This window comes from Phalacrocorax aristotelis, chromosome Z, assembly GCF_949628215.1.
Source record: "Phalacrocorax aristotelis chromosome Z, bGulAri2.1, whole genome shotgun sequence".
NCBI lineage: Eukaryota > Metazoa > Chordata > Aves > Suliformes > Phalacrocoracidae > Phalacrocorax > Phalacrocorax aristotelis.
The window spans coordinates 37,259,009-37,280,010 of NC_134311.1; the positions used below are offsets into that span (position 1 = coordinate 37,259,009).

At 44.3% G+C, this 21,002-nt stretch overlaps 1 protein-coding gene across 1 annotated transcript; it reads right to left on the reverse strand.

The window, feature by feature from the left end:
• Nucleotides 1-10,797: 10,797 nt before the first annotated feature.
• On the reverse strand, nt 10,798-16,082 carry CTSL (cathepsin L). The gene is made up of 8 exons (XM_075078195.1): nt 15,975-16,082; nt 15,458-15,593; nt 14,982-15,104; nt 14,747-14,902; nt 14,169-14,393; nt 12,473-12,641; nt 12,014-12,131; nt 10,798-11,211 (listed from the first exon to the last, which is right to left on the reverse strand). Exons 2-8 carry the CDS (start codon nt 15,581-15,583, stop codon nt 11,112-11,114), a joined length of 1,017 nt encoding a protein of 338 aa, XP_074934296.1. The 5' UTR covers nt 15,584-15,593; nt 15,975-16,082; the 3' UTR covers nt 10,798-11,111.
• Nucleotides 16,083-21,002: the final 4,920 nt, after the last annotated feature.

A 21,002-nucleotide genomic window follows, 5' to 3' on the forward strand; every position in this document is an offset into this window, starting at 1 on the left:
GAAGGGTAACGTTCAGCAGCACAAATTACAATCAACCATTGCTACGGATGTGACACTAAAATCATGCGTGTTACCTGTTTATTCATCGTTCTCTGCAACAGAAGACGATCTATTGCCACAAAGCCACTGATACACCTCCATTTCCTTGCCCTTTCATACATGCCACACTGCTGTTCCTAGCCACCTCCAGCACACCTGGCCTGTTGGTGCCCGAGCGCCACGTCTCAGACTTGACACTGTCTGAGGATATCAGGAATCAGCTCTGAGACTAGCAGGCATTCATTGACCAATGAGAGCAAAAATTATTAATAAAAATAAATGTGTGATTACGTTAAGTGGTAAGGGTTTGGGAACTGGGGGTTAGATTGCTTTAACTATTAGACATCCTGATGCCTTTTAAACCGTCCTGTCTCATTATATGGACATTTCTTTTGGCAACCACCTTGCCCTAAGCAACTCTTGCTCCATCCGCTCATTTTCACCCCTGCTCCACGCCCCCAGCCGTGCTGGTACAAGACTTTATTAAGAACACTCTGTGAATTACGTTAGGACATAGGTAGGAGTTAAAAATACTTCTGCCAAGAGATTCCAATGGTTATTTTTAAACTTACAACTATGTTCTATTATTCATAAAGAAGAGGCAGGCTGAATAAAGGCAGACAGACAATTATACAGGACAGGTACTTACCTTTAGGTATTGTTATCCCAGGGGTGAGGATGTGATTTCAGTACTGCTTCAGGTATCAAAGCACTTTTTCTGCAGGTCTTTATCTAGTATTCTTTAAAGCTATAACAGTGACAAATGCCCAGGGTGAACAAGTACAGTGTGTACTTGTTTATTTTGTTCCTTGTCATGTGCTTCCTGAACCTTTGCTACCAACAGCAAGACACAAGCAACACTTAAATCCTGGAGAATGAAGAGGAATCAGAAAAAACTGTGAGGGTTTAGGTAATAGCCAACTTTATACTGGTGAATGCAATTGTGCACTGTGACTACGAAAGCCAGTAAATCAGTTTTCCTGCAAAAAAAATATGCGTGCAGTGTACGGGTGCGCATATATATGTTTATACATATATTTTTTTATATATATAGTCAGTCTCTCTCTCCCCTGCAATCTCCATAAAGAACTCAAACAGTTGTTCATATCACCAAGTTATTGAGAAACTCTATTGCATTTTTTAAATTAAAACTTAAAACCAAGCATAATTCGAGTCTAGACTAGTAAGTTAATAATACCAGCACTGCATCAGAAGAAAGACCACTTGTAATCTGGTCCTATTTCCAAGAGGCCAAGAGAGATGATTAAGGACAGAGCACAAACAGGGACTTGGTACTCCCCAGTGTAGCGACAGGGCCTCTTAAAGCAACCACTTTTTAGGGACATGCTGAAAGAAAGTTTGTGTGTGGTGGGTATACACTCTCTAGTCACGAAGGTCTGTGTTCCTGTGAGGGCAGTTAAATGATATATCTGCATACCGCAACACGTCAGTCATTCAGTGCCCTAGTGCCAGCATAACAACACCTGAGTTGCCTTCATTTAAGCATGATTTCACAGCAAAATCTGCATATAATCCAGGCTGCTAGCCTTCCCAGGCTTTTTTTCTCCTGAGTTTACACCAGAAGCACCTGTTAGTGGAGGAGCTAGTGCTGGATCACTGATCTGACAAAAAACTGCAGTTTCGGTGGCTGTTGATGCTTAAATGATCATGTTCATAGTTTGTGTGCTGCTGGGTGGCTGGTATCTACAAAGAGATGAGTATCTTCCCTGTACAAACAATCCAGGCAAATCCCAAATGCAGATTAAGAAAGCAGTGACTTTTTTGTGTGTGAACTGTGGATTTTCTTTGCCGGAGTCCCACTTCAACCTACTGCACCTGCCCTGTTTTCCTAAGTACTTACATGTTCTCTGCTATGTCTAGCACAACCCTGCACTGGACTGTGCTAGGGAGTCCTCTGTAAACCCTCAGGAGGGAGTTTAAAGTTTCCTTTCCCAGCGCGATACCAGTTCAGACCATTTCTCCAGAGCTCTCTAACACAAACCGCAGGGTGTCTGTGGTGGGGAATCACCACCTACGAAGTCCTTGCGATACTGGACCACAGCTTCCCTTCATGGGCAGCTGCCAGGGTGTCTGAGGGCATCCAGACAGCTGAGAAAACATGGCCTAGCTTTTTTTTTTTCCCTAAGAATCCAGAGACCATATTTAGTGGTTGGAGCGGTGAGAAAGGGGATGCACCATGAGCTGCCATCAATGCCGCAGAAGGAGCAGGGAAGCTGGTGTGGACCAGTGCTCATGACAGAGCTGCTCTGACTCTGCTTAAGACGATACCTGTAATTAGTCCTCAGATACTCATCAGCATGATAGAAAATTGAAAATACATGGAAACACCACGTACATGAAGGAACAGACACATGTTTAAATATTAGTTCACATGTGTGCCTTTATATCAGTATTTAATGGTTTCTTGATATTAAGTTATTGATAAACTAATGCCAGATTGATTTCCGTTTACTTTTGGAGGAGGATGTGGAAAGGGAAGTACACTACTTGCATTGTACCGGGTATATAACAGACATGGCTGTTCTTAAAGCACTGGTTTCCGACTTACTGCCAAACCTAATTCTTATTTCCAATTTCAGGACACTTTTGCACCTATTTCAGAAGCAAAATAAAAGCAAACTGTAAACCTGGTGGTTTCTGACAACACAACACAGAACCCCCACCATTCTCTACTAAATGAGCAGTTGTTTGCTAATCACTTTGACTGGAAATTAAGTTAGTCTGAACAGCCAGCCGCAGAGAGCTGGCCTTGTGACTGCAATCACAAGACAGGGGATCAGAGAACAGGTTGGGGCTGGCTGGCTTCCCAACACCCTTGTGGTGCCCAGACTGCATGTGCTGCTGTCCCACCAGCCCGGCGCTGCAGGGAGCTGATCCCCGGCCCTCTGCAGCAGGAGCTCATCCTTCCCTGAGAAAGATGGACAGCTGAAATGGAGACACTGTTTCAAACACTGGATCAAATGTGTTCTTGAGCATTTGTATCAGAAGTTGGTGCTTTACTCTGTTTTCCATGAAATGTCGATGCAGGGAGTTTTGTTGTTTTCTTAATAAAGCCAACTGGTATTTCCAGAAAAATCAGGCAAGACTTTTCTTCATTTATAAAACACAAGCAGTATACTTCAAGCTAATTACAGACAAAGAAAAAGAAAAGAGCTCTTAATTTACATAGATTATACCAACGAGTTAGGCTCATTCTGAGAAAAGGGTGGTTGGTACATATGGAACAGAACAGAGGGATTAACAAGAGGAAAGATGATAAAATCATTAACTCCTTCAAGATTGCAAAGATTAAAATATCTGTTTTCCAGAGATATCCAAGGCCAAAGCGGGGAGCAAAATTAACACAGAGATAGAGGATTTGCACACAAACCGTTACCCAGAGGTATAGAACCCCAGAACTTTTGAGGAGACCAATCCCTTCCTTCATGTATTGTCCATGGACAATACCCACAAACCCCATGCATTGCTTCTGAAAACACTTTCAGGTTTTGTTCCTAGCTTTCTGCAAATTCAGATGTGGTTTCAGAGTACAGAAGAATAAAAACCTCAAACCATGCACGTGATCTGATTCCACTGAACTGATTTTAATACTTCATGGAGATAGGCCACAGATAGGTTTTCCCACTGAGGTGTACCCTGGGTTGCTGCTCTCACCCAATGCAGCGATTTGCATCGTGGTTTTGCAGGATCCTGTTCACTGGGAGCCGAGCAGGTTTCTGGTAGCAGCTTTTGCAGTTCCTGACACTACGATCAATGAAGAGAGTGCGGTGATCCAGCTTCCAGAGGGTGTTGGCCACGACAGCTATGTACTCACACGTCGATAAACGGAGCTTGGCCCAAGCGTTCTTGTCAGCTGCTGAGCAGATCACCCACTGAATATTTTATCAGTTTTGAAGAGGCACGTCCACGGAGGAGATAATGCACCCGCTCAATTACCCAGTCAGCTGTGCTTAGGCTGAATGCGCCAGGCTAGCCTAATCCCAGCCTGGAGCATGACTGTTCACGATGTCTCATCGACTCAGCATTATGCTCAAATGCACTGTCAGCACATGCCTGGGAAACAAAGAAGTCAACTTCTCCCCAGGCCCAGCCACTGCAGCACTGGCCTCGTGATCACATGTACCTCTGACAGACCGGCACGCCCGGCGCTTACTTACCGGGTGACACACTATCTGTGTTTTGCCCTTTTGATTTCCTGGTTTCCTGTTTTGTTTCTGCATAAACAATTTTCTTGCTCTTTTAACAGCCTAGCGTCACTTATTCTTCCAGCACAGGAAGAGAAAAAGGAGACTGCTCAAATGAAAAGGAAGCAGGGAGGATAAATGGAAGGGAAAGGGCCACACAGGCAAACATATATCTGAAATTTAAACTCAGTAAAAGAGAAAGAATGGGGATGTTTACCTTTTAGCTCTGCTGAAGCTACACTGGGAGAAAACAAAGCTAGAGGAGAAGACTGGCCGTCTCTCAGATGTACACGCACAGCTGCTAATCAGCCGCACCGCCTCTAGCCGGCAGCCTCACTGCTTCCAGGTGTTTTCCCCTCCCACTCCTCAGCTGTGTGTCAGTTTAGATTAAAAACTCGGTGGGGAGGGAGGTTCTCTTGCTTTTTGCTTTACAGAGTGCCTAACAAAATGGGACTATGAAGTTCATTGAAATATCTGGAAATACCGCAACTGAAATCACACTTCATAATAATTCCTGACAGGCTTCCTGTGACCACAAGTTTGCTTCTGAAATGCTCTATTATATTGTGAGAGAAATGTGATAAACATCATAACAGCACTGAATCAGAAAACACAGGTCCCTTCCAATTCTTCCTGTGACTAGTGAGCACCTAACAGCAAAACGGCCACAGCATTCATTCTTAACCTCTGCAGAAGGCGTTGTAGTTTCTGTATAAACACAGAAGTTTCTTTCAACTAAAAAAGAGTATTATCATAAGTCTCCAAAAGCCAATGCAATTTCACATCACAGCTGATGTTTTCAGTATATATTTCCTATTCCAGAAAAACCCTGCTGTCAGCCAGTGCTTCATGCTTGAATGAAGAAAGCAAACTGGAATACTACTAAACGTGATTGAGCAGAAGGAATGTTAAGAGGACTATTGAGAAGGACTTGCATTCATAATTCTTGCACTGCTGTGCTATTATGGTAAAAGACTGTGGTATGCGCTTGGCCATGCGCATATCGAGCAAAACCGGGCACCTGCATAGGCAACAATGAACGGTTCAGACAGCTCTGTGGGCAGCCCTATCCCAGTTTCTTCTGTGACTTCTTACTAGCCTTACAAACTGATGTATTAGAGATACATTTAGAGATGTACTTCCTTTTTAAGTGGGAAAAAACCACCCGTGACTCAGCAGCTCTGAAGCCGCCTTTATTTCATTTGACTTTTGGATTTTCAGCAAAAGTATGTGTGTTCCAAGACATATGCTACAGCCTCAAGGAGTTCTCAACATCCCATTTCAGCATCAACTTCCCAGATACCCCAAGCCAGTTTGAGTGTCCAACAGCCCAGCATTTCTTTTAAACAGCTTTATGTCACTGGATGCATGCTGTGCAGGAAGCTTTCACCAGTAATTAAAAAAAAAAGAATCACCTTACTCATCAAACCCAGAACTTAGAACTGCAGTTCCTGAGACTGCAATTTTTCCCTAGCAGACACGTAAGTTAATAGCCATAACAGCTTCCGAAGGCCCTTGGTGGCACCCCAGGAAAGCACATCTAAACCACTCTTGCCCCAGAGGAACACACATAGACAAAGAACTTTGAAACACAAAGTTAATTCCAGATGAATGCCCAAAGTGGATCAGATGTCACTAAGCATATGGACAAGCCTTACCAGGCTGGAAAATCATCTCCTCCTTGCTCAGATCTCAGCCTAACCACAAGCTTTCCCTGAAGGCCCTGACAAAGTCAGCCTTACCTGGAACCATCTCCCGAAGGTTGCTGGGGAAGGGAATAGCTCACACTCTGACTTTGCTCCATCTTTGACCACTTCCAAACCAGGACTAAAGAAGGTAAGGTAGCAGGTATCAGAGCTGCACCACACCTGACAGCACCCATTGGTATTTCTAAAACATGTGTCTCCCAGCATCACTCTGTTGGGAAAGGCTATTAGGTTTCGCTCAGAAGTACGTTTTAGATCTCCTGGAGGTGATGGGAACTGTAAGTGAACAAAACAAGGAAGAAGCGTTTTAAGAAGCAGCCAGTATTTGTTTTATAAATGACTGATTTCATGGTTTGTTTGCCCCTTTACTAATGAAGTTCGGCGGTAGCTCTTCAACAGACACTAGCATGATGGAAACAAAAACTGCTGCAGATATCAAATTTTAAGACCACTGGAAAATAAATCTTCAGGCAACTTAGCATGAAAAAAAGAAGTAAAACACAGTCATGTTCCCTATGAAGGCAAGTGAAGGTGGCTTCTTCTGAGGCCTGTAATACATCTAATCAATCCATGGATCAGGTCTCTACCATGTGGGCAACCCTCCCCCTCAGCAAAGTGAAGCTTCAGGTTTGTAGGGAAATAGACAGGGATCGGCGACCGGAAGATCACGGGCTGTGACGGAAAGATAGACTCCTCCCCATAGGAGTGGCAGGAACAGGAAGCACAAGAGCTATATAAGCATGTGACGCAGCTAAATAAACGGACATTTTGCGTCCATCATATTGATGTCTGTGCACCACTGTCCCCAGGGTGGGTAGAGCCCTGTGTCCCAGAGATATGCGGCCCAAGATAAGTTCTCCCACAGAAGCGTACAGCAACAAGGTTAGGTTCCTTGTCTGTTTTCAGATGAGCGTTACTGAGTGTCATCTAGGTTCCATTATGTGAATTGAATCTTTGCGAATGAAATTTTGCATCTGATTATACACTTTCTTCCAAACGCTTGGGGTGTCCCTGCACTTACCTGAAATTTCACTAGTGATTTGATAAAGCCCTGATTACAGAATAGAGAGAAACGATCCCCATTACTGATTTAATCTGAAACAATTCTTTCTTCAAAACAGTGTATTAGTTAGGTCTTAGCATTTCCTGCTATGACTTCCCAACACAAAGAGTGAAGGGTATTGGGACAGATGGCAAATAAAAATGGGCTGTCAATCTGTTGTATACCTTAATAAAGTGCAAAGAGAACTAGAAAGCAGAAGCAACAGCTTACATTATCACAGCCATCAGGGGATGCTCAATTCCTTGGTTAACAGCCAGAAATTGCAGTTCATCTGGAATATGTAAAAACTGATTCACTAGTATTAAGCTTAAGAGATACATGGCAGGATTTTTTACTTCACCAAGAAGACTAAGAGCAAATACTGCATATCTGATGTTCTAAAGCTAGAGTTTTTGTCTTCTTGGTTTTCTGAAGTGGGTATTCCCATTTTCCTATACCACCGGGTTGCCTCAGAATGATACGTTTGCTGAGTCCCCTTATGCAGATCACCAATTAATCATTCACTATGGCAAAACTTCACTGATACAACTCATCACGTTCGCTTCCCAGTAAGGTTTCAACAGAGTGAGATGACAAATATTTTGTCACTGTACACCTTCAAAATATTTTGAAAATTACTTTCCTGGGCAGATTGTGTTGGGGGATAATAAGCATATTTATTCCACTGTTAGTGTTAGGAAATTGATTTAACATCAACAAAGATAAAAAACAACACACATTTAAAAAAACCTAAATTCTGTTCTACTTAGCAGTCACAGGTAGGATGAGAAAATGATTGGTTTTAAAGGGAAAATAAATTGTTTCCTACCTGACAGTTAAATTCATTTCTCACTGGAGTTTAAAGAAGCAGCAGTTCAAGTGTAAGTGGAATAATTTCTTTTCATGGTTTTCCCTGCCTCAAGAGTACTTGTCTTTAGAAACTCATGACCAACTACTGATAAATGCAGTCATTCACCAGGCAGATCTGAGAAACTTATTCTTACAAGACCTTTAGGACAAGCACAGTCTGTCTAAGAAGCACCAGCACATGGAAACCAAATGCAAAAGCTTTTTTTCTTCCCAAATTTGAATAAAACAGTTCATTTTCAGAATGAAGATGAAAGGAAGCAATGACCGAAGAGCTTTATCACTGTACAAAACTGTCATCTACCAGGCATGTTAGTGCCCAAATCACATATTTAGATACGCATGAGTATAAAACCCCATTAACAACAGCAGCTGAAATTTAGAGAGGGCCTCAACAGGGCAGTCTGGATAGGATGTCTTCCTGATAATACACGTACACTAGTCTCTTTAAAAATAATACATCTTGTAATAAATGCAACTTCAGCTATCAGCAGGAACATAAAACCAAAACAAGCCTGAAAAAAATATTGGAACACAGTCATGAAGAAGCTTTTCTGGGAACAACTCAGGAGCTTTCTGTGTGTGCACACATAACGTGCATTTGCTGTATCTTCAGAAAGGAACAACTTTGAATAGAGATGACACCTTCCCCAACAGGACATACATCATTACGGAATCAATTGCTACTTTATAATAGTAATACTAAAGTAAATGGAAGAAGAAACAGCTCTACAAAAGATAGGGCCTCTGCAGTGAAATCACAAAACAGATTTAATGTAATTCTTGAAATTTAACCAGCTTTAAATTTCTACCAGTGCGCCTAACCGCAACTTAGACAAAATTTTAATGTTTACAGTGTCAGGTAAGGCAAATCTGAGCGAAACTGTTACTTAAGAACACTGTGTAAATAACGAGTTATCTATGTGGCCTGACTTACCCTGTCCCCTTCTTGATTATTCCACTCAGAAAAGAGGATGTTCAGCCAGAACAGTCAGCAAGTTTTAATGCATACAAATAGCCATATTATCACATTTTATTTCTAAAAAAGTCTGGCTGACACTCTTTTGTGAGCTACATTCCCATTCACGTGCATATGCTTTGGAAAGTTATTTCCTTTTCATTTCTCAACGGTTCATAAAAAATACCTTGTTTTCCCAGCAACTTTTATTAACCTTGGCCTTTGTAACCAAATACCTTTCTCTGCTGGCCCACACCCCCTCTCCTTTTTTTTTTTTTTTTTTTTTGCAGCAGTTCAGGTCCTAGCAAGGCTTTGTACTGCTCTCACCCTGCACTGGATATTCTCATTGTCTTGTTGTTTTAATCAATTTAGAAAACCAGTAACACCCTAAGTGCTACTAAGCTTACAGTAATGTTAGCTTTCAGGAGTCAAAAGTCTTCAGAATGACAGGTTTCTGTCCACCCCCTGTTCTGGGGCAGCAAGAATGAAAAGCAGCTACCGCATGAGGGCCTTATGTACTCACCTCCACGGCAGCACTTTGGTTTTGCCTCCCATTTTAAATGTAGAGACCATTGCCATTTCTTTCCAAACATAAGCCTTTAGAGGACCACCAGCTGAGCTCCATATTCATTTCCTATATAGCTTCTGCCAAGCAGTGTAGATGCTCTCCATAACAGGCTTAGCAAGTCAGCTTAATAGCTAAATTCTAACCGGTATTTCTGCTCTGTGGCTTTTTATATAGCCACTGGAACGAGGTAGGTTCTTCCTTTAAAAAAAAAAGTTTGTAGGAAGATTCAGGTTGAAAAAAATTCATCTATAAGCAGCACATGGACAGACTCACAATTGAAAGTAGTTAAGTTTTGATTATTCTAGATACCTCACCTTGTTTTTCTTTCAGAGTGTTACGAAATGCAGGTTTAAGACTTCTAAATTTTATCTACAACAAGGACATTCAGCTTCTATAACTTGTAGTCCAATCATTCCCTTATGTGCATGACCATCAGATTCAGGAAAGATACTACGAATAAAAACCTATGGGTCCATAAACTCTGAACTGGTGCTAGTTAAGCTGCAGACCTAGCCTCCTTCCTCACCAGCCCAATGCAAGAGCAGGTGAGTCAGCACCTAAAAAACAAGGCAAGTCTTGCCCCCCAGCTGTTTTTAATATTACCAGTTCATCCTCCTCTGCATAAACTACTGGTACCCAAAACACATCTGAACAGTACATAACAGCTTGTCATCATGTTTCAGCAGCACAGACACCTGCAGAGGAGGAAAGTCCTCTCAGAAGGGGAGGTGCAGAGCACAGTGCCATCAGCCATCGAGTCTCCAGAGATTAACAGTGACCCCACTTCACTTTTCACAGGAACAGCATTCCTTTTCCCCACCCCCCACTTCACCCCAGCCAAAGCTGATGTGGAGGGAAGATAGTATTAAGTGTATGACATATCTGAAGAAACAAGCTTTCTCTCTGAACAGACCAGGTGCTTTAGGTGTTCCTGCTATATCCTATAATGCTCAAAAGGAGATAATTGCTCTAACTATGGAAGTGTGGTACTTTGAGGCACCATAAGAAAACACTGATGGGATGAAAGCTGAGTGGAGATCAGATGCTGCATGCAGGACATGAAAAGACTGAAGATCTTTGTTATTAAGTACAAAGAACCAGAGATGGTATCATGCCTGGGTCACAGGACTAAGCCAAAATTTACTTACATTCTGGGGAGCATGTAGTTTCAAAGAATGAGGGTCAGACTGTCAGTCACTTTTACTTTAGTTGATAAAGACATTTTTCCACTTCCCATTTTAAATAAGTTGTGCCACAAATCCTACACTCCATTTTATAACAGCTGTTAGCCATCCCCAGATAGGGCTGCATTTCAAAGACAGGCATGCATACAGGCTTCAGTTAGTAATATGATTTAGGATGCCTATTTGAGAAGAGTCTCAAGTGGAAGAAACACAGACCAAAAAGCCAAGTCATCTGTACACACTGGAATTTAAGTGTTTATTTAAAAAGTAAACCTTTGGGCACATTGCAATTTAAAAAATGGAAAAAATACAAGAATCTATTAGATTACGCAGTCAAAAGCCAGCAATATTACAAGCTGTCTGCATACCAACATTTACATAAATTGAAAAAAGGTGGCATGTCACCAACATGTAAAACATACTTCAGAAATTTTAAAAAAATCAAGTTTACTTTTAAAAGATACAAGTCTACCACATGTCTTAACATGGGTTTAGTCATTCAGTTTAAATCCCCTCTTGCACTGAAATGTTCAGTCTTCAAATTATACAAGTGGATAACTAGCAGCTGTTGCTATTCCACAGTGGTTCTTCCTGTCCTTGGCCATGTAGATATATCCTTTGTCACCCCACTTCTCACCCCAGCTGAAAACAGAAGTAAAAGGTTTGTTTTCATATTCAGAAGAGACTTATTTACCCCACCAGTAAGTTTTTAAATTGAAAAACGCTGCCTTCCACATTTGTGGAAAAAAAAAAATCAAGATAGCTGCAGCCAAACCAAAGTGCTTTCCAGCAGGTAAATGCATGTTACAGAAGAGGCACCCCAAGCTCACAGAAATAAAGAGTGCAGCCATCCTCTCACTAGGTGGAGACCTTGATGTGCAACTCTGGATTACAGGTGCCTCAAGCTCAGACACTGCTCCTAGCCAGCTTAAAGGGAAGACCAAGACTGCCGGCAGCATTTGAAGGTGGCACTCCAGTAACACTGACAGCATGAGACAAGCTCATGTGATGTGTCCTTTGGCATTGATTTATTCTTTTCTCTCCAACCTACGAGGTAATTCCATCCTCAAAGTTCAAGTGTTAACCTATTTCACACAACTGAGTAGTGCTCTGTTTCAAAAAAATCCATTATACCCCCACAACCTGGTTTCCTCCTGCTCCCCTCTGCTCCACCACTTCAGCATCTAGTAGCTTCATGGGCTGTTCCAGTACTGAGCTCCCCTGAATTAACTGAAAAAGCTGCAGAACAAGTTTGCTTTGGGTCTACTTTATTAGGCTGCCAGCAGCCTGAATTTGGCTTAACTTTTTCATGCAAAACAATCTGAGAACACTCTCCTCCAGATATTCCACACACAGATTAATTACTGTTGTCTCCCCCCACCCCACAAGTGACAAACTCCCCTCCCTTCTCCCCTGCCATCAAAGGGTACAAGACAGATCTTACCTGTTCTTAACAATCCAGTATTTTTTCCCATCTACATCTTCACCCTCAAATCCATAGCCTACAACCAGAACACCATGGTCCAGGTCTTCACTGCTGCAGTCTGGTTCATAGTAGACACCTGCAAAGGCACAAGTTCACATGTGAAAGAAGCTCACCTGCAGGAAACCCTTCCCCTTCACCAGCAGCTTTGTGTACTTCATATTAAATGTTGCATTGACATGCATCAACAGCCTCTTTGGAGTCAGAGAAAGGAGTCATAAGTGACATGTGTGGCAAGTACACACATATGCAAGTACAAAGTGTGGAGAACCCAGACAAGAATTAGAAGGACTCCCGATTATGTCCTATGTCACAAAACCACAGGTTTGGGGTTTTTTTTTCACCTATTAAACTGAAGGGTAATGCATATTGAGTATTCAAACAGAGTTCTCTGCATGCAAGTTGTGAACAAATCCCCACCTGACTGATAGAACTGGAATGAAGAGTGGCCTGCATCAATAGCAACAGACACCGGACCCACAGCTGCTACTGCTTTCATGAGAGCTCTTTCATGTCCTTGAGGGATGTCAACAAAGCCAGTGTCATTAGCAGCACTGTACTCTGCCTTGTAGTGACAGTCTTCATCATCCTAAATAAAGAAAGCCCTAGTTATTACATAGTTCTTCACTTAACACACAGGTGAGCACAGGAACTACCAGACATTCTGGGACTCTGCTGCCTTGAAAACAAGGGACTGAGGAGGATCCAATTGCTTCAGCAGTGCTTTGATAGAAAAGAGCAGAGGGAGAACAGAGAAGCTGCTTTTGACTTTCTCAAAGGTACAAAAAACACCAAAACACAGAGGACAGCGGGGCCCAAAAGGAAAGCTTTACTGGGATGCAAAGGACCATCACATCCTGGAACGCTGCCTTCTTTGGTGGGCAGACAAACTTCCTTTCAGGGCGGAAAGAAGCCCAGAATGCATTAATGGGCAATGGAAGAAAGCCAAGTATTCATTAATTACAAAGCAATCCCGAAACTGCTCATTGAGCAAGAACTTAAAATCCACAATTTTAGTCTGTCATAGTTTGAAAAAACTGTACAGAATAACTTGGAAGTTAGTCATTTGTATTATATGACCTTACATACAGCATTCATATATTCTGTGCTTCTTCGCCTTTTTTTAACAATGAAGCCTGAACTTTTGGTGCCACAGGCCTTTACCTCAGGAGGGAGGCCTAGTTTGGAAGTCAGGACATGTAAGACAGACTGAAATAAGCAATATTGATCAGTACTGAAGTGGGCTGCGCACAGATGAAAGGAACACAGTCCACCTCAATTCCTTACTTTTTGTACTCAGCAAGTTAGGCACTTTCTACAACCAACTGTGATCTCTGGAAGAGCCAATATTAGGGAAGAGATCACAGTGATGCAGTTGAACAGAAACCCAAATCCCCAAAGACTTTATGTTGCTCACAAAAACCAGCATTGCTATTGCACAGTGATCACAAAAACAAGCTGCACAGAAACATACTCTACAGTGAGCAGAACTCCAAGTGGTGAAAAGCCCCAGCTACGGTCACTCAAGTGATACTACAATTTACTACTGCCCTTTTTTCTTCTCATGTCTGTTTACCTTTTGGTAGATCATTAGAGGGATTTTAGAAGTCTGACCATTACCTGCATTTATGGAAATTTAGCCCAGAGTTAGAACTTAAGACATTGCCAACAACTGTTAAAAAAACAAATCACACCAGCTGCAAGAATTAGCTGGCCTATGGGCAGCCACCCCATAATAGCTCAGCAACAGGAAGCCAGATTGCACCCCTAGGACTAAGCAACACTGTTGACAAGGGCTGGGTCCTGGTTTGGTGTGTCAACCAAGATAAGGCATGGATGGCATCCTTAGGAGGGCAGCAATGAGGGGGAGGAATAAAGACATCTGCTCTAGTTTTTCCAACTGGTCTGGTAAGATTTTGACCTCAAAGACCAGTACAGTATGTGATCCCTGCTGGGACTAGCAGTCACTGTAGTTTTCTTAGGAAAGATGGAACGGGAAGAACAGATGTACTGCTTATTACTTAGGCATTTTCCTTTCTAGGTATGAGTTTCCCAACACAGTTTGCCCGCACAAAAGACGTGACTCCTGCAATACAAGTTCAGCTATTCCACTAACCTTTGCAGTATATGGGTAGGATTCCTCCGAATCAATTCCCCCATTATCCTGCACATACTGGAAAGCCTGGTCCATGAGACCACCATTGCAGCCTTGATTCCCTTCAGGGCGAGAGCAGTCCACCAGATTCTGTTCACTCAGCGAGACAAGTTTGCCAGTTTTTCTGAAGTGCTGCCCTTCTAGAGCTCCCGTTGTGCTGAAAGCCCAGCAAGAGCCACACTGACCCTGAAGCAAGCAATGAAATCACAAGTTACAAATACAAACAGATGAGGCAATTATAGTTCCCTTACCACTGATCTAAACATGGGAAACAAAAGCCACAAGACCAAATTCAGTTTCGCACTCCTAGCATGTACAATGAGAATGCGACAGCCTTTTCAGCTTTTAGACATTTAGTAGAGAACCCCTAAAAAATCTTAAAGGGGAGTACAGCAATTTTGTCAAAATAGCACTTAATTTAGTAACCTTGCACTGGGCTTCTTTAAAGAAGGCCACCTTTTTTTTTCCCTCTATGGAAGTGGAGGTAGCATTCAGGAAAGTGGACCTATAACTGACCAAAATCCACCATCAGAGAATACCTGGTCTTTAACTGGAGTTACATATCCCTTCTCTCTCCAGTCTACTGATCGTGGCACTTCCAGGAAGTTGGGCTCAAGAAACTGGGATCCTCTGTACTTCCTTTCGGACTTCTTGTGAACATAGCCATTCATCAGCTGTCTGAACTCCTCAGTTGTCTGCAGAAAATTGAAGACATGCAGTCACCATCTAACACACCGCTGATCAGGCCTGCGTGTTTCATGCCTCTGTACATACCATGTCACCAAACTGATTCATCCCCAACTTGTAGCTGTGCTTTCCTAATGTGTGATCCAGATTATGGAGTTCAATCATTTTCAGATTCTTCTCCCACACCATTCTCCTCCAGCTTTCCTCTCTCTGAGGGGCCAGAAACAACACACTTCAAGCAGGCGGTTCAAACAAAGTTCACTTGCACAGTAATTCGCTTTGTTACGGATCGTACACTCGGGGAAACGCGGACTACTCGAACGGGAGGTCTGAACGCTGTTCAAGAGATCGTCTTTTCGCCACCCCCGTAACAAAACCAGAGAGTGCAGGTCAGCTGCGCCGATGCCCACGCACGGGAACGGCACCCGGGAAGAGGAGGGTTATCCTTCCCCAGCGCGGACCACAGCCAGCGTTAAAACAAAGCCGACATGACTCAGCTGGCAGGGCCCAGCCGAGCCCGCCCGGCCCTGGCCGCGCCGAGCGCCTATCCCCCGGGCGCTCACCTCATGGTAGTCCTTGTTGTGCCACGACTTCCACAGCCGCCAGTGGCCGTCCAGCTCGGGGTCCAGCCTCGGGGCGCCGAAGGCCAGCCCCACGCAGAGGCAGAGCGCGGTCAGGCACGGATTCATCCTCGCAGATCTGCCGGGAGAGGAGGAGGCGCGGTCAGACAGCACAACGCGCTGGCAGCCGCTCTGCGCTCCGCCGCCCGGACCGGGGCGGGATGCCAGACCCGAACCAAGCCCACCGGCCGGCGTGCGTGTCCCTGCGTCCGTCCGTCCCCCCCGCTCCTTCAGAGCGGGGAAGGGCAAACTGCGCAGCCCGAACTCCTACGCCGGCCGTCCCCCTTCCCCGCTGAGCCCTTCCCGGAGGCCCCGGGAACCGACCCGGCCCCTGCCCGCCCCCGCTCCGTGCAGCGGGGCCCTCGGCCGCCACTGTAAACAAGCCCGGGCGGCGGGGCCAGGACGCGGGGCGGGAGGGCGGCGGGCAGCCTCCCGGGAGGCAGCCCCTCGCCCCGCTCACCGCGCCCAACCACGCACAAATTTCTCGACTCCCCGGCCCGACACCGCCGCTGCTCCCCGTCGCCGCCGCTCTTATACCCATACCCACCGCGGCCCCGCCCGCCCCGCCGCGCCGATTGGCGGCCCCGCCGGGCCTCGCCCCGCCGGGCCGCACCGCCCGCCGGGGCCCGGGCCGCGGCCGGCGGAGGGGGTCTGAGCCGCGGCCGGCGGGGTGCTCCATGCCGGGGTGTCCGCCGCCGGCGTGCCCACGGCCCGGCTGCCCACCGCCGGGGTGCCCACGGCCGCCCGAGGGGAGCCGGCCCTACCGCCATGCCGTCAAACCGGGGCAGCCCCAGCGGCCGTGAGCTCCTGAGGACGATGCGGGGCCGCCCCGGGGACATCCTGCACTGCCGACGCCGTTATGTTGGGCAATGTTTGTCTACATGTTTATTATGAGTGCTGGCGGGCTGGAGGTAGTGGGAGCACACTAAGCCGGCTGGAGTTCAGCCTAGGGAGTAATTAAAGTTGGCAACTAGCAGACTAAAGAGGAACAAAATCTGGAGGGAAAAAGTGAAAAACTATGGTGAGGTGCTTGCAGTTGCAGACCCAGCCCTGTCCCCATGTTCCCATGGACGGCTCTTGCTTAGGCCAGGCCAGCGAGGCAGCTCCTGTGCCACGCCCACGGTCCCCAGCCCTGGGCACCTGGCAGCCCACCACACCACAGGCCACCCAGGTGGGCAGGCATGCCTCGGCACCCCGTGCCCCCTCGTAGGGATGGCAGGCCATGCCGCAGCCACCTCCTACCCAGGAGAGCTGCTGCCACTGCAACTGGGATGCAGGTTTTGTTAAACGTGGCAGGTAGGGCACAGGGCAGGTATGAGGGGGCATCTCCCACTGGGCAGGGGTCCAGCGGCATGGCAGTTACACCAGTACAAGAAACATTTCCAGGGAAGTTCTTCTTATTCTCCCGTAACTTCATATCTGAAAACTTATTTTTTCTGCCTCTGGACCCGAGCCTGGTAAGAGTCAGGTATTTTACCACCAGTGTGGCTAGTGTTTTTATGCATAGCATCCACTAATATTTACTGGAAAATACTGTTTGTGACACTGAAAGTGTGTCAAAGATGAGATATTAAAGTATTTACACATGGACTTGGTCCACACCTAACCAGGAGTAGACAGACTTTGATTTTTGACAGGGAACTTGCCTCTAGTAGTAGAATAACTGCAAAAGCTGTGCGATGTTTCCCCCTAAGCTCTTGTAAAGCCAGCGTTGCGGATGGCCTTAGCTTGCAAACCTGAAAGCACGTATTTGGAGTGAAAAAACAAGGTTTGTAGACTGTTGCACAACAACAAAGAGGAAGAAATCATATGCTACATGCTTCCCCCTTTTTCTATGTCTTAAGACACACAGTGTGTTACTAAAACAAGCAATACACGTTTTCTTACCCAGATTATGCCGGGAGCAGTCTTTGGCCCAAGGAAGCCCCAAAGAGCCAAATACACAAAAAGAAGTTGGAGGGGTTGTCTTGTCTTTTCAAAGTAACCATCCAAGTTTCCTGCCACTAAGCTGATGTACTGATTCCACAAAAAATGTGTAAATACACCCAGCAACGGTACTCCTTGATGAGTCAGTAATCATAAGCAAGCCTTGTAAAACCTCTGAGAAAAGAAGATAATTTAAAGCTAAACTACTTACTTAAGTGAAATCTTGCATATGAACGTTCAGGACCGATCCATCAGGATGGTTTTTACACGTGCAGCCGTGCCACTTTGAGCAGGAATGTGGAACACGGAAAGGACTTCCTCAGAATAGGACCGCAGCAAATGCACACTGGATGCATTGCAATTTTTAGGAATTAGTTGCTCATCATTTTAATATTTACTTGCTTTGCAAGTCTGTGTTATCAAACTTCTAGTGGTCTTTGTGGCTGAAATTTCTGAAAGTTATTGTTTTGCCTTAAGCTGTTACACAGCTAGTGGCTGGCTGACCATACAGACATCATGGAAACATCTCCTGAAAGGAAGAAAAAGAGTGTGACATACACTGTAACAATCAGTATTACACTCTTGCACAAATTAGAATAATTAATAGTGTGTATAGGTTTGAAAAATTAAGCTGAGTATCCTTGTGCTTTCTCTTCAACCATTTGTATTTCCAGTTGTCAAACAACAGTTTCAAGATGAGCGTTTTCTAAGGAAAGTGACCTTTTTCCTCATTTGTAAAGGAAAATGAAAATGCATGCATTGAGTAAGACAATGTGGTTTTTTTCTGAGTTGTGTGGGATTTGAAAAGTTTTAACTTAACACCTCTTTGCTGGTATTTTCTGTGCAATGGGACTTCTCAGTCCTACTTACGTTAGCTTTGTTTCTGCAATTTTATCTGATATCAGCTGAGCATTGAAAGGCTACAAATAATTAGTTCTCAATGACCTATGGATGACGACTTCTTTTCTAAAAAGGCAAGATGATTAGCTGGCATGACAGGAGGTAAGGTCAAAATTACTGAAGGTCTTGCACCATAAATCACATGTCTGCTGCTCTGTAGTGTGCCCGAGATGCACCAAGACAAACCGATGCTTTTCCAGACAGTATGAGGTCCTGTCTCTTTGGGGAAGTTACCATGTAATCATCTACCATGTGATACCACTGTACTACTTCTTGTGAATACTCTTAGTGCCCATATGCACACACAAATAATATACCATTTTTACTAAGAAGATAACTTCACCCTACAAGTTTATTTAACTACCATACATAGGGAGATGGTAGCTGAGAATTTGTTAAGTCTTGAAGGAGACAGGCATACTTTGACCCTCAGCACGTTGACTTTCAGCTTGCACTTGAGTCGTAACTGTTGTGTGGACAAATATCAGTTCCTCAGGTATTTTTGGAAGGAAGTCTGGGAGACCAGGTGCAGAAGCATAAGCATATGCAAGGGAAATCAGCTACCGTAAGAACATGGTCATCACAAGAGTGCCATTTAGAAATCTGTGATAGGAAGCTGGCGTAGGACTACCTCCAACTCCTGGACGAACATTTCCTCTCTGAAAGTTGTATTATATTGTCATCAATGTGAAGACTGCCAGCCATGCTGCAGATACTGTTCACAACTTCAGCCACGGTAGAAATGCCATACTGCACAGCTGCTGGACATCCCTCGGTCCCAGCACTGTTCCTACTGCTCCTGCCTGTGCACCATGATGTGTTCACATGCTAAACTGCAAGCCCAGCATGGTGGTGGTCCACTGAAGTGAGCAGAGGGTCAGTCCCAGCAGTTAGAGGTAATAACCGTGCAGATACTGCTAGAAATAATTTTCCACCAAACTCTGCAACTTTGTGACACCCTGCTGCAGTCACACCAGCCACAGCAGTCTTTGTGCTATTGAAAACATCTCTGTGGGGGACTAGCAACCACATGGGGGTCTTGTGTGCACAGCACTCCTTCCAGATTAGCAGAGAGAAGGGGTGAAATCGAGAGCTCCTTCAGTTCTTCTGCTTAAAAGCTCAACTGAAGCCGTGCCATCCAGTCCACAGGAGACCTAGGTAGCCATGCTAATCACGGTAGTCACAGTACTTTCTGCAAAAAACCTAAAAATCAAAACTTTGAAGGATGAAGACCCGTGCCCATTAATTTAAATCTCTCCTTTTTTGTAGCGTAACTTTCCAAACTGCTTGGAAAAAAAAAGCTTTTGAGGAACTCAATATATTCAAAACCCTAACTGCTTTGCCAAAGGCATACCACTTTTCTAAGATGCAGGAACACCACTTTTAATAACTGGTCAAGTTTCCATTGCGACAGCCAAAAAGATTGCCAACCGCCCTGTAGCTACCTGGCCCTACAAGTTACCAGGTGAGAGAGGCCATGTGTTTCTCAATAGTCTCAAGAGCTTGAATAGACTTTGCAGTTGGAGGGGTGAACTCAGCATTGATCTCCAGGGAAGCATCTCATCAACATGAAATTCAGCTGCCACTGCACATCCCAGGTGTGCAACACAATACTCTTCCTCTGGAACCACTCTGCTTATTTGAATCCAGGCTTTCTGAAACTTGTTTTGTACTTTAAAATCCTTTTTCTTCTTTGTTCTCTTGGTACAAATGCAAGCGGAAAGGGCCAACCTGTACCTGCCAGAAAAAGACCCAGAAATCAGAAAAGCAAAGCTCCTTTCTAATGGTAGCTGACTTGCAAAGCTGCAGCAGGCTGGCAATGTATCAAAAACATCTGTGCAATGTGAACAGAATAAGCTGTGGCACACTTAACTGTGACAAGAGCATGGCACAAGCGGCTCCCACAGACCAGCTGTCTCCAGGTAACTTGTGTGCTGTGATTCTTCCTGAAGTGAAAAGCAAGTGGTTTGTTTGGATACCATTTCTCCAAACATCAAAGTAAGGATATTTTATTTTGGAAAACATCAATATTTGCCTTCCTATGAAGACTAAATTTGGGATCTTTATTCCTGGAATACAAAAAGCTGAGCTGGCTTACTTAAGAGGCTATGACTGTGAACATGTTTATTTATACCATGTTAAAGTCCTCTGGCTTAAATCTGGTTTCTGTCATTTTACCTAACTACACCTTGACTTAAGAATGGACTTCTACAGCATCATGGTCTTAGTCAACGTGTATCTTAAAGTGCTATCTACCCCCAAATGAAAATTACTGAATTTCATAGCAATCTTTCACTGACTGACTTTTATTAAATGCTGCAAAACAAAACCAAAAACATTCTAGTCACATACACTCTCCTCTTCAGCCAGACGTTGATCCAGTTTAGAAAAGCCCGGGCATATTTCAGAGAGCACTGTGCTGATTTTACATGCCAGAGTCTGGTTTATGTGTAAGAAATGCCAGAGTCATACTTGTGTGTAAGAAAATTAAATTTCAAAAAAACAGGTCAACTTTTTCCTTCTATTTTACAGTAAAGATTCTTAGAGTCTTCTTACCAAAAAAAAAAGCACAGTGAATTTCCAACACCAGAGTGACTGTTTCAGAAAGCTAGGAAGATGTGAGAAGATAATTATAGAACAGATATCCCTATGCCATACTAAA